Source organism: Astatotilapia calliptera, chromosome 23 (genome assembly GCF_964374335.1).
Source record: "Astatotilapia calliptera chromosome 23, fAstCal68.1, whole genome shotgun sequence".
In the NCBI taxonomy this organism is placed as follows: domain Eukaryota; kingdom Metazoa; phylum Chordata; class Actinopteri; order Cichliformes; family Cichlidae; genus Astatotilapia; species Astatotilapia calliptera.
Genome location: NC_137443.1, coordinates 11,818,513 through 11,832,641, shown reverse-complemented (window position 1 = coordinate 11,832,641; position 14,129 = coordinate 11,818,513). Strand labels below are relative to the sequence as shown.

At 45.2% G+C, this 14,129-nt stretch overlaps 1 protein-coding gene across 3 annotated transcripts in view; it reads left to right on the top strand.

Annotated features, from left to right (window-relative positions):
- LOC113015673 (uncharacterized protein C1orf21 homolog) overlaps positions 1–12,826 on the top strand; it is a 31,045-nt gene extending 18,219 nt beyond the window's left edge. For 2 of the 3 annotated variants that reach the window (XM_080297317.1, XM_026157781.2), the window contains 4 exons: positions 8,246–8,328; positions 9,357–9,424; positions 10,295–10,355; positions 11,291–11,603. In XM_080297317.1, the coding sequence (XP_080153443.1) occupies positions 8,246–8,328; positions 9,357–9,424; positions 10,295–10,355; positions 11,291–11,338 (260 nt within the window). In that variant the 3' untranslated portion in view covers positions 11,339–11,603. Of the gene's footprint in view, positions 1–8,245; positions 8,329–9,356; positions 9,425–10,294; positions 10,356–11,290 lie in introns of all 3 variants that reach the window. The other variant, XM_026157780.2, reaches the window with a different exon arrangement.
- The last annotated feature ends 1,303 nt before the right edge of the window (positions 12,827–14,129 follow it).

Below are 14,129 nucleotides of genomic sequence, written 5' to 3'. Positions count from 1 at the left end.
GTGAAGGAGGACATGCAGAGGGTCGGTGTGACAGAGGTGGATGCTGGGATGGGGGCAGACGGTCTGCTGTGACGACCACTTATGGAAAAGAAGGAGGAGAAGAAGGTTTTCAGTATTATGAAGGCAGTTCACTTCTTGCTGGTATACATCGCAATGTTAACTTCTGCTGCAGACACAACCTGCTGCAGAGCAGGCTGCGACCTGGAAAGATGCCTCAGACCTCAGTGTGCTGAGAGTAAGAGGAAGTTTTTAAAGTATTGTCTTTCCCTGACGCACATTAGTAGAAAAATAGATTTCTACTAATTTTATCCTCCCTATCAGCTCTAATATCTGAAAACAAGGCACCTATGTTTGTACTTGTTGACCTTTATATCACATTTGCATGTGCGCTAGGCTGACATTTGAATTGTGCTTTTATACTTGTTCTGTACCTGCTCTCACACTCTCGGGGCTGCAGCTGAGAGATTTTAAAAACCGACACTGTCTTCCGCATATCTGAACACGGATTTCATCTGTCAGATTTTCCCGAGTCTCAGTGAACTCAGTGATGTAATACTAATCAGTTCAATTACACTCCTTCCTTTAAACTTTACAAATGCACCAGCTCTTTGTAGTGATGATCATCCGTACAGAGCTTTTAAACACTGCTCATCTGTCAGTTTTTTCAACTGGTCTGCTGACAATAGGCCTGTCTGTGGTTCTAGTGAATCATACAACACCGCCTCCGTCATGTGAACGTGATCATTGAGAAACCAGAGGTTAACTTGGGTTGATAATGACCTTTGTGTGACCCCTGACAGCAGATGTTGGGTTAAATGGACCTTGATTTTAAAGGTATGTTGCGTTTTTAATAGAGGGCTCATCAGCAGCTCAGTGGTTAAGTGGGACTGTGTTCAGAGGGGAGGCAAAAAAAACCTGATTCATTCAGTGATCTTCAGAAGCCACAAGCTCCACAGCTGATTACAGAAGTTGAACTAAAGAGGAAGCTAACTCAGAGTCATGCACAGACAGCTCAAATACAGTCCAGCCCTGTGCTGACCTGTTGTTCCTTTCCTCATTTTCTACTGTTAAAATGGTGGATGGTCATACCGACCTTGGTACCAACCACCTGCGGCTGAAATCTTCTGTGAAAGGCAGCCAATCAGAAAGCAGGTTGGTTTAAAGTATGTCCTGAGGTCCAGTATAAGATAAATAAAGATTGTTTTAAGCAGAAAATCACAGGAAGCTACTCTGGAGTCCAACAACAAAATTTGTGGAGCTGGAAATGAGCATTTAAGTGTCTGTGTATGCATATCTGCTCCCATGCACTTCATCATCACGATCATCACTTTATTTCCAAAGCACTTAAAAACAACATAAGTGCTGTAGAAAAAAATGAGAGATCAAGTGTAAAACATTGAATCAGCTACAAGTTCATTCATAAATGCCAGATTTGAAATAGTACTACGCTAAAATCTGAGTTATGTGCTCTTGTTTGCTTTTCTGGCACAATTTCACCTACGTCCCAGGTGCATGGAGAAGTTATTAGGTTACCAGACCAACGCGTTTCGGCTTCATCATGACCCCGATGAAGGCCACAAGCCGACAGGGTCGTGAAAATCGTGCAGCAGCGTTTTTGTAACGGGTGTAGACGTGAGAGGGAGGCAGAGTAACAATAATCCAGACGAGAGGTGATGCCTTTAGGTGGGATCTAGACAGGATGGGCTTGATTTTTGACAGCTGCCTCAACTGAAAGCACTTAAAAACAGGGAGGACTCGACTTGCATGTGGCGGTTAAGTTTTAGGCTGGGGTCCATTTTCACACCTAAATTAGTGATGCTGGATTTTTCATGTATGACCAAGGAGGAAAAGTCAAAGGTAGGGATACAGCTGGAGCTACTGGATTTAAAAAGCATGACCCCAATCTTTTTTTTCCTTTAAAATTAAGGAAATTCGGTGCCATCCATCCCCTGATGTCACTGGGATAATCAAGGAGAGGCTCTAATGCACACAAGAAGTGTTTAAGCTCTTTATGCATACAGGAGGTCTCATCCGTATGTAAGAGTTCTCTGAAAGTCGTGTTTATGCAGTAAAGTTTACTTATTGAATCCATCAGCTCAGCTCGCAGATGAGCAGAGAGCCTGCGCTAATCTTCTCCGCTTGTAACTTTCTCGTTACGACAGATCAGACGAGAGCCTTCATCAAACAAAAGCATGATCTGTCTCAGTGTTGGATATTTCTGAGAAGCTGTCCCAACACTGCAAATTCCACTTAATGTTTTTATTTCTTTTTACGTGAAGTTTGACTGTTTTCACACAGATGAGACTTTCCTCAGGTTCCTTTCATCTTGGAAGAGTTTTAGTGACAGTGAGAGACAAGCTGTAACTGACTTTCATTTGTGAGCAGCTGTGTCAGTCTCTGGAAACACATATCGGCACCCGGCGTGTCTCCTGCATCTCTTACTTACTTTACTGATTAATCATGAGTCAATAACTTTTATTAGTTGTGTTATCAGTTTGCTATTTCGGTGATAATGTGTGGGAGTATTACTCAGAGATGAGATATCAGAGTATCTTTTTGGCATTTTAATAAACACGTAAGGGCTCTGAGTCAGTCGTGACCTCTCAGTCTAATCTAATACGGACATCTAATTAGCCAATCACATGGCAGGAACTCAGGGCACTGAGGCGTGTAGACATTTTCAAGATGTCCTGAAGTTCAGACTAATTGCCAGGGTGGGGAAGGAAGGTGATTTTAAGTGACTGTAAATGTAGTTGTTGGTGTGAGTGCTTCAGATACTGTTGCTCTGCTGGGATTTTCCGATGTGGCCGTCTCCGCCGTCACAGAGATGATATGATTCGACTGGTTTGGCTGCTTTGAGCTGAAGGAAGGCAACAATAACTCAAATAACCACTCATTACAAACTAGGTGTGCAGAAGAACATCTCTGAATCCGTAGCATGTTGAAGCTTGAAGCACATGGGCTGCAACGGCTCCTGTGAGCTACATACAGGAAAGTGAAGCTGCAGTCTGCACCAGCTCACCCAGCTAACATTCACACATTCACACTTCAGTTGTTGCATGCAGACTGGAGTCAAACCACCAACTTTCCGATTAGTAGGCAACCTGCTCTACCACCTGAGCTAAAGCCACCCCAGGCTTTCTGACGCTGATGCTTTGAGTAGAAAAGCTCTATGTAAGAGCCAGTCCACACCGTACCCATCTTCCGATAGCTCAGATAGTCTCAAACTGGTTTGTTCGTGATGATGAATCTGATCCAATAGAGCAACTTTAGGATGCGGTAAACGTCATGGATGCAGCAGCTGTCAGGGATGTTTCCAGCAGTGTGCTGAATCTGTGCCATAAAGTATAAAGATGGTTCTGAAGCATTAGCAAGGTGTTGCCTAATGTGTTCCCACAGCCAGTGCTTTAGTTCAGTTGTAGTTAACTGTATAACCTTCCTCCGATAGTTCAGTGACTCCAGCTGAAATGTTAAACGGGCCTTGCAGTAATAAACTGTTTGAGATCGTTCTCTTCCTGCTTTTCATCGTTTTATCCCTGCCGGCAAGATTTCTGTTCAAAATATCATAAACAATTATTTTTCTCTCTTCTCCTTTCAAAGCTGATAGTCATTTCATTGGAGCGATGGTTGGTGTGTGCGCGCCTGTTTAGAGATGAGGGTTCGCGTTCAGGTGTGAGTGTCACGGCCAGACCGATGATGGCTTGTAGCCAGGCTGGCTGAGAGGGAGGACACACAGCAGGAAGGACAGAGTGACATAGCCACAGGACAGGCCAGCGAGAGCTATGAGAGCAGACACACACACACACGCTTAAATAAGGCGATTTAAATGACTCATACCCAAACAAACACTGCACTCGCATGAAATGACAAACGTGCTGATTCAAAGACGTTTCCATTTCTATCTGCAATGAAACATGCTTGTGCGCACACACACATGTGAACACACGCGCGCACACACTCTGACTGCTGGTATCTTAAGGTCAGCGCGGAGCGCCGCTCTGTAATCAGAGATGTGAACGACGTCCACATCACAAAATCGCAGCTTCTCAAAATAGTTCTTCCCTTTCATCTCTCCCCTCTCCGACGGGCTCCCTCCCTCTCACCCAAAGCGAGCCCAGCATCGATGTGACGAAACACCCATGTCATCTCTTGTGACACAGCGTGCCACGCGCACGCACGCACGCTTCACATACAACTCGCGCAGCGTGACCACTTTCTTTGCTCCTATCTAAATCGAAGCAAAGTCTGTGATGTGATGACTCTTGATTGGTGCAAGCTGGGTCACTTTGATCTGTCTACCGTTTATCATCGCGTTCAGCTGCCATCCTGTGACAGAAGCAGAACATTCAAACACTTTAACCTCTCAGGCTGCAGCTCACCCAAATTATAATGCCACATGCTCCTCAATGCTTGCTTTAAAATTCCAGTTTAGGCTGATTTAGTGTAAATCCAGCAGCTGCTGCTAATTTTACCCCCTCTGTTCGTTTGTCTCTGCCCTAAAAAAACAGATTATATAGCTTGAAATTGATGCTGTTGCCCCTCTGCCATCAGGAGAGCAGAGGAAATAGCTCTTAGTACTGTTTCCTACAGTAGCACCGTATGCACTTGTGTTTACAGAGCAGACCTGAGCTCGGTGAGCCTGTGCTGTGTTACAGCGCCGTATGTGTGTGTTTGTCGGCATGTTCAGACAGGAGCTGCTTTGCTCCGACTCGTTTACATTCCTGAGACAAACAGCAGAAAAGGAGCTGGCATTTGTTTCTCTCGTCTCTTTCTCTTCATCTCTGCCAGCGTTCTCTCTTTCTCTCGCTAATTATTTCGGCTCTAAAGACACACGTGCGCGATGTAAAAACACAGGTGATCGTGGGCTTAAGCACACATCAGGTGAGGAGTTGGGCGAACCCTTCAGCCGGGTACGCGGGGGCACAGACGGACGTCACGCCGACAGACACACTGCAGAGAGAGCGTGGGGGCAAAATACAAAGTGTGTAAGAGATAAAGCCACTGGTACTTATCGCCTTCTCAGCTGCTTTATCAGTTACGAGGTAGTCAGCAGAGCTTGTGTTGTTGCTCAAGGTTAGGCGGGGCTCGGGGTTACGCAAATGTGCCGTACATATCATTTCACGTTACGGTCACTCTTATTAAGAGCTTGTCTAAAGGTCCTAAAACCATTCCAATGCGTCCCACATCACTGATCATTAATAATCATCAATAAACATGATAAACACATGGCTGGCAGTAGGCCTCATCATACTGGAACTGTACAGTGTGTTCACTTTGGTCTTTAAAGGCTCATTAATGTCATCTAAAATACAACAAGAAGCAGCCAGAGAGCACAAACATCCGCCCAGGCAGCTCGCTCTCTGGGCACTGTGTACTTTTAAGGGAATAGTAGAGTATCTTCCATATATTCATGTGCATACAGTACACATGTAGCATTCACTCCATCGGTTACACATTTAGTAATTGTACATTTATTGAAACGGTTCTAATCTGTTACTGTTATGTGTCTAAAAAAAGTCATAATAAAGTAACACGATCCCTGTGTGACATTCCCTGTAAGCATGTTGTCAGTGCAACATTTAAATAACTCAGGTCCTGACCTTCAGATCAGTCTGTTCACCATAAAGGAGGATCAGAGGTCAAATCTGACATTTGAAATCTTACTTTTTATATTTTGACCATACAGGGAGTGCAGAATTATTAGGCAAATGAGTATTTTGTCCACATCATCCTCTTCATGCATGTTGTTTTACTCCAAGCTGTATAGGCTCGAAAGCCTACTACCAATTAAGCATATTAGGTGATGTGCATCTCTGTAATGAGAAGGGGTGTGGTCTAATGACATCAACACCCTATATCAGGTGTGCATAATTATTAGGCAACGTCCTTTCCTTTGGCAAAATGGGTCAAAAGAAGGACTTGACAGGCTCAGAAAAGTCAAAAATAGTGAGATATCTTGCAGAGGGATGCAGCAGTCTCAAAATTGCAAAGCTTCTGAAGCGTGATCATCGAACAATCAAGCGTTTCATTCAAAATAGTCAACAGGGTCGCAAGAAGCGTGTGGAAAAACCAAGGCGCAAAATAACTGCCCATGAACTGAGAAAAGTCAAGCGTGCAGCTGCCAAGATGCCACTTGCCACCAGTTTGGCCATATTTCAGAGCTGCAACATCACTGGAGTGCCCAAAAGCACAAGGTGTGCAATACTCAGAGACATGGCCAAGGTAAGAAAGGCTGAAAGACGACCACCACTGAACAAGACACACAAGCTGAAACGTCAAGACCGGGCCAAGAAATATCTCAAGACTGGTTTTTCTAAGGTTTTATGGACTGATGAAATGAGAGTGAGTCTTGATGGGCCAGATGGATGGGCCCGTGGCTGGATTGGTAAAGGGCAGAGAGTTCCAGTCCGACTCAGACGCCAGCAAGGTGGAGGTGGAGTACTGGTTTGGGCTGGTATCATCAAAGATGAGCTTGTGGGGCCTTTTCGGGTTGAGGATGGAGTCAAGCTCAACTCCCAGTCCTACTACCAGTTTCTGGAAGACACCTTCAAGCAGTGGTACAGGAAGAAGTCTGCATCCTTCAAGAAAAACATGATTTTCATGCAGGACAATGCTCCATCACACGCGTCCAAGTACTCCACAGCGTGGCTGGCAAGAAAGGGTATAAAAGAAGAAAAACTAATGACATGGCCTCCTTGTTCACCTGATCTGAACCCCATTGAGAACCTGTGGTCCATCATCAAATGTGAGATTTACAAGGAGGGAAAACAGTACACCTCTCTGAACAGTGTCTGGGAGGCTGTGGTTGCTGCTGCACGCAATGTTGATGGTGAACAGATCAAAACACTGACAGAATCCATGGATGGCAGGCTTTTGAGTGTCCTTGCAAAGAAAGGTGGCTATATTGGTCGCTGATTTGTTTTTGTTTTGTTTTTGAATGTCAGAAATGTATATTTGTGAATGTGGAGATGTTATATTGGTTTCACTGGTAAAAATAAATAATTGAAATGGGTATATATTTGTTTTTTGTTAAGTTGCCTAATAATTATGCACAGTAATAGTCACCTGCACACACAGATATCCCCCTAAAATAGCTAAAAGTAAAAACAAACTAAAAACTACTTCCAAAAACATTCAGCTTTGATATTAATGAGTTTTTTGGATTCATTGACAACATGGTTGTTGTTCAATAATAAAGTTATTCCTCAAAAATACAACTTTCCTAATAATTCTGCACTCCCTGTATGCACACGTTCTAAGGCTTTTTGTCAGTTTTCATGACAAAATCATGAAGTTGACCTTGAAGGCCTCAATGGACACGAGCCAGGTTGTAAACACGACCCCGCTCTACGCCCCCCACAAAGTTTGATCACATGGCATTCAAAACTCTTCAAGCGATCGCGTTCGTGGACACAGTGAAAACCAGAAACAGAACCACCCGAGTGGAAGTCATAAAGGACTGTGATATTTGTTTATGGACTTAATGATAAGATCCGTAATGAGTATCGGCTGTCGTTCGTTAGTCTGCACAGTTTGCACTTGTGTGGGTTGACTGTGTGCATCGCGATATCTTGGCTGTTCTTGGGCTAATCATCGGGGCTCGGACGGTATCGGGAAAATAACTTTGGATGATTTATTGCCCTGAGTCTGAGCTGTGGGCTTGATTGAGGCCGGACGTTCTGGGCGCGGTGGTTGAACCGTGCAGATGGTTGCGCCGTTTGGTGATGGCCAACGCTCTTGCTGCCTCTGAGTTTGTCTTAACTGTCTTAACCGTCTAAGCTGTCCATGAAGCCCAGAAGCTGTTTAACTGATCTTAAATCCCCTGCAGCTTACTCCTCCTTATCGCCTCTTTTTTCTTCCCCCCCCTTTTCGTCTCCTCTCATTTCACATACCCACTACTCACTTATTCTCCCTCGGTGTCTGCCCGTCGTTGCTTTCTCTCTCATCAGATGAATTGCTGTAGCTAAAATGGAAACTTGTGTCCTCCTGCTTATCCCTCAGCTGTCATCTCCACTTTTCAGTACACCCCATCAGGTCATAGTTATCAGATTACCTTGAACCAATTATAACAACAATCAATGGAATAGTCGCTGGCCATGTTGCTGTTGCAGCGAGGTTACAGTAAGGCTGACGAGCCGTTCTTAAACTATTTCTGAAAGGAATTTGGTCCCTGTTTCTTCTGATAAATGCAACTTATTGTTCTTTCCTCCCTCCTTTAATCATCCCTCATTCTCTCTCTTTCCAGACGAATACAAGAAGGGAGTGGAGGAGGTGAAGTACATGAGAGGGGATGAAAACCGAGTGAATGCACGCAACCAGGAGAACCTGGTGAGACACACAAACACGCACACACCATCCGCTGACAGCCTGTCATCGGCTCACAGACTCGCAGACCTTTTCCTGACAGTCCATCAGATGAGGCGAACAGACTGCTGTTTGTGTCCAGAGGCGGCTCCATCAGCCTGACCAGCCTGCACGCACACACACATTGTCTTAGTGCAAAAAACACACACAAAACTTGCCTCGCATGCAGGTAGAAACAACATGAGGCGTGTGTGGAATGTGTGGGCTGATCGCTCGGTTGGTTTCACTCCCTCCTGCAAAACTTTTAGGTCTTCAGTGGTGCAAAGACGTACTATATCGTGACTGGGAAAGTCATTCTGCTTCAGAAATTTGCAGAACAGCTTCCCTGTTACATAATAATGTTTGGATGCATTATTCCTCAAAAGGTGAAACTTGCAAAAACAGGTTTTTATCCTCTCCAGATCACTAACTGACTGAAAAGAATGAGCGTCATGTAAATTAGGTCTGCCTTCATATTCAGGTTCACGTTATTTTATTTTACCTGTAGGTAGTTTTGGTCTGCGGTCATGAGTCATATTGTCTCACATGCGCATTTTCAGTACAGACACACACAACAGATAAGGACTGTATTCAATGCAGTTTTATTTATATAGCGCCAAATGAGTTGTTGTAAGACACAAGCTGCGTTTTTACATAGCCCGGTCCGTCTGCCGTTTGCGGTCTGACCAGCATCCGTGTAGCTGCTTGCTCTCACAAAGTAATCCTCACTCAGAGACTCAGAGGTGGAAAATGCATGATGCGGAAACACAGCAGGAAACGCATGCATGGTGATCAACCTTCATCAGAGCCGATAATCAGTTTTATTAGGCATACATACATTATGCCTCTTTCCCGTGTCCCACGCCCGTCACGCAGTGCCGTCTGGGTGAGGATTGTAATTTGATAATCCAGGTTTGATGTGACATTTGCTTCCAGTGATGTAGCTGTTTGTTTTAAACGTATCTATCAGCTGATAATGAAAACTAATGGTGTGCATGTGCGTGCGTTTTCAGGAGAAGAGTAATGTCCAGCACAAGGGCAAACAGCAGAAAGAGGTTCCTGCACCAAACATCAAATCCAAGTAAGTCATGAGTAGCGGGTTTAATCTCGTAAACATGCAGTGGGAATAAATAATAACATCTATTCTTTATGGGCAACTTCGGTAATTTGAATGACAAATGTCAAAGGTACAGTTTGCTCACATTACGTAATATATTTTCTTTTTGTTTTGTGACAGAGGAAGCCACAGTTTCTCTTTCTGTTTCCACGCTGATTTCGTCTGTTTTCAACGTTCAAAATGAACTGTTGAGCCGGAGGTTCTTAAACTGTGGCGGGGGCCCCCTCTCAGAGCCATGCAGCCAGTAGAAAGGGGACCTAGAAAAATGTGAAATAATCTTGCGAATGAAAAATAAGCCGAAGTTATCAGGCTGAACGTTATTTCACTCGAATTCAAGCCGGAGCCTTTTTATTCTGACGAGTTCTAATGAAAACAAACAGAAATGATTACTGAAGCGCGTCTGAATCTGGCTGAACTGATGCGTTCATAAGCGGCTGCTTCCATTAAGTTGTCACCTCAGTATGTTAATGTTATGACGTGAAGCGAGCGATATTTTGTGTCTGGCTTTTGTAATCCTGCCTCGTGGCCGGCCCCCGCTGCGTGCATGTTGATGAGCCTCTGCGTGCGTACATCACGGCTGCTGCCGGCTGCAGTCTTTAGTCTTTTGCTGCATTAATTCTTTATTAAATGATCTTTTAAAATCCTCCAAACAGAACTGTTTCTCACACTGCGGTGAGGGATGTGTGTGCGTGTCTGTGCTGTATATGTGTGTGGGGGGGTTGTAATGGAAAATTCTCATGATGTATTTGTTGCCTCCCCCCTCCTCCTCATCTCCATCCTCCAACTTCCTCTCCCCCCCTCTCTAACTTTTCCATTTGTGTCTGTGTCTCTCAGCATTCACACGTCAGAAAGCCAGCAGGAATTTTTCAGGATGCTGGATGAGAAGATTGAGAAGGTGAGGAGGCCGGAAGTGGGGTTTGTTGGGGAGGGTTGCAGTGAAGGAGGGGCAGGGCATTTAAAATAACAGCTGGATCCTAAACCATTAAACATCTCCCTCACTGAGGGGGAGGAACAGGTGATCGCCACGGTGATGAGCGCTCGCTGCTCTTAGTCTGCCTCTTGAATTACGCTGCAAGCTCATAAACAGTCAGAAGCACCCAAAGTGAAATGAGTAATCCTCGATTCAGCTTCGCTATGACGGATTAAAATTTTCACCTCGGCCTTGAAACGTGGATGAGGAAATGTAGCTACAGCGTGAAGATAGTAAAATGTTGGTGTATTCGATATATTTCAAACATCTGGAGTTGATTCCAGGAGTTGCGAATAAAAGTTGCATCCTGGGACCTGTTTTGGTTGCAGCTGAAATCGGAGAGTACGTCCATGTAGGTTTTTGGTCACCGTGGTCTTTTTCAAAGGCGTTCCTTCTCATCCATCAGACCCCAAGGAGCCTCTTGGATGAGAGGTGGAACATTTTTTTAAATAACGTAAAGAAGTGCAGTCATCTTCGCTTTTAAACTGTTATGAAACTTGGAGAAGTTTGAATGTTCCCTGCAAATTATGAGTGACCAAATCACGGGGAGGTGCAACTGCCAGCAACCGCTCTGCAACCGGTCTCTAGGCCTGTGTGACGGGGACCTAAAATCAGACTGGATGTTGCCTCCAAACAGTCACAGCTATTATGGTCTGTGACTGCAGTGTGTGTAGTTAAAGCCGTGTTCCAGCCATGCCACAGATTTAATGCGATTCTATAAATCATCTCTGTGACTTGTTTGACGTCAACAGAGAGCTACACAAATGAGAATGACGGCGAATGGCGAATGATGGTGGTCTGTGTAAATGAGGTGGTGTAACAGGTGTCGGCTCTTCTCATAGTCATGCTTTTGTTTGCAGGGACGAGACTACTGTTCGGAGGAGGAGGAGGAGGAAGATGGGACATAGCACAGAGGCCCCCAGGAGTCACCCCCACAGAGAGCCTCACCGTGTGTGTGTGTGTGTGTGTGTGTGTGTGTGTGTGTGTGTGTGCCTGAGAGAGCGCTAAATCAGTGTTTGACCAATGGGGTGTTGACAGGACACTTTATGTTGGTATGATTTTGTGAGTTGTTGAACATGTGGCAAAGATAATACTTTAAATACAAGCGAAAGAGTGGGGGATGCTTGAGACAGAGAGAGAGAATGGCATAAAGAAAACTTTCTTCAGAGACTATACACAGCCCTCCTTACTTAGCGCCTCACCCCTTCAGGCCCCGGGTGGACAGATGGAGGTGGCGAGGGATGAAGTGACAGGCAGATGAAAGGAGGGAGGGATGGAGGATGACGCAGTGACGGATGTGCACACATCGCGTGAACTCGCCTCTGACGGGTTGGGCACGGCCGTTTCCTCGAGCTGGATAAAGGCGGCTTCGCAGGCCTCCATCTGTCCTCCTGTCTGTCTGTCTGTCTGTCTATATTTAACCTCTGCAATTGGACAAAAGAACTTCCCAAATACGGAGGCCCAGGAAGGAGGAACATGTTGGTGGGTGTCTCGAGATGCACGAGTGGAGAAGAAAGAGCGCAGGGAAGGAGATATCTAACACTACCAGGATCCACACTGAACTCTTTGGCCTGCCTGGCTACAGTCAGGCTGGCCTGGGCCGCGGCAGCCTGAGAGAACGGGTGAGGGAGGAAGAGGGAAGGCGGAGAAAGGGGGGAATATTTTGGGGATATTTTAATAAGAGAGAATATGGAGCGAGCTGGTGATTTGAAACTCAACTCCTCCTGCCTTGAAGTCAAGGACCCTGTTTTTGTTTTTTGTTTTTGTTTTTTATTCTGTTCCAGCCAATCATTCACTCAAGCCCTTCCCTTCCATGATGTTCTTTTCTTCAGTTTGTTTTACTCTTGGCTTCCATCGTAGTGTATCCTCATCAAAGCCATTATCGCCCTCACCGCCACAGCAATCAGAGTGAAGCTGCATAATTCACCGCATCTGTGTCTCAACCCAATCCGTCCTCCACCTTTTACCAGAACCTGGCAGAGCCGTGCTAACGTGCACGTGCAGTCTATTCTTGTACATATGGTAGCACACACGCATTCCAGCACACGTTCGGCGTATCGATATGAGTCACTCAAACACATTAATGTGTTCTCCTCATTTCACCAGCAGACTGTCATGTGCATCAGTCAGAGGTGTTCCATGTAGCTCCACATTTCTGCTTTGGCTGAGTGTTCACACACACGCGCACACACACACACACTGGCACTGAAGCAGCAAACTGGGCTGAGCCTAAGGGGAGGATGCATGGTTGCCGTGGAGACACAGACCTAATCACTTTTTTTTCTTTTTCTTTGATTTGTTTTGTTTTGTTGCTGTTGTCATCTTTACTGGATACTTACTGTTGTATTATTTTAAATACTTTTTTCTATTAAAAATAGAAAGCGCAGAAGCTCTGATCCTGTGTGTACCATGTTAATGTGCGCGTGCGCGCCCCCGCTACTCGGAGCAGAGTAATGGAGCGCCATGATGCCGGCAGTGCACTGAAGAGGGAGAAGTCAGTCTATTTTTCTGTGGTCATGCTGCCTGAAGCCATGCAGTCAGAGCACATTCATTCATAACTGCAGCGCTGTGCTCTGCCACCTGCTGGCACAGACTCAGTACTGCAGTCTGCTCTGCAGGCGTTCTAATAAATACATATAAACATATTTTGGCCATGATCAACAACTTCGTGGGCACTCACATTTTTTTTTCTAGGTCAAAATAAATCAGTTAGATGTCAGCAATTCTCCAATGAGTATTCAAATCACGGCTCTTGAAATTATTTATCTATATGAATGTGAGCCCTCCGGGTGCATGAGCTAATTCAGCCCAACTGTCAAGCGGAGGTCAGCGTGACATCTCTCAAGCACAAAGATTATTCAAAGAGCTTCAGGAGGCAACGAAATCCTGCTTAAAACAACACGATCTACAAGCTTAATTGTAAAACATGCAGGGGGACACGACCTCGTCTCACATTTAAATCATATAAATATAAAATATATTTAAATCATATGCTCGTATATCCCCTCAGACTTGATGTAGGAGTGTGCTGCAGCAGGCACACAGCTGAATGAATATCATTCATGCTGGTAAAGATGAACAGGGGTCTGTTGAGGCTGTGGTGTTGGCCTTTACTTCGCTGAAATTTTACCTGGAATCCTTTTTGATAAAAATTGTTGGGTGGAGTGGGTGTCAGTTTTTAAGCTCTCTGAAGGATGGTTTGATGGGGAAAATGTGATATCAGCACTAAAGCGATGGAGAAGTAGTGGGTGGAGGTGGAGAGGCAGCCTACGTGGAGGTGAGCACAGCTAAACAGGTGAGTGTCAGCTGTTTCTGTGCTGAAAATAACAGTGACGATACACAAATGCAGCTGTTGGTGGGTTACTCTATGCTGTTGCTCACCTTGGCTTGTAATCACCTGATTCTAAGACCCGGTTAGGGAAACTTCTGCCAGAGATAGCGGGCCTGCTTTCTTCTTCACATGCCTGTAAACCCCAGAGTGCTCCTGAGCTCGGCCTAATGTGCACACTTGGGACTGCGCGTATGATGCCTTGAGTGGGTAACAGTGGTAGAGCCGATCTCCTGGTTATGAAGGGAACATTTGGTGGCCCCGCTGTGTCTTTAATAGCTGTCTCTCTGTAACACACACGAACTCCTCCTTTACCTTGCATGACTCACTTGCAGGGGCGCATGAGGTTACAATCAGCAGCCGCTGAGCAC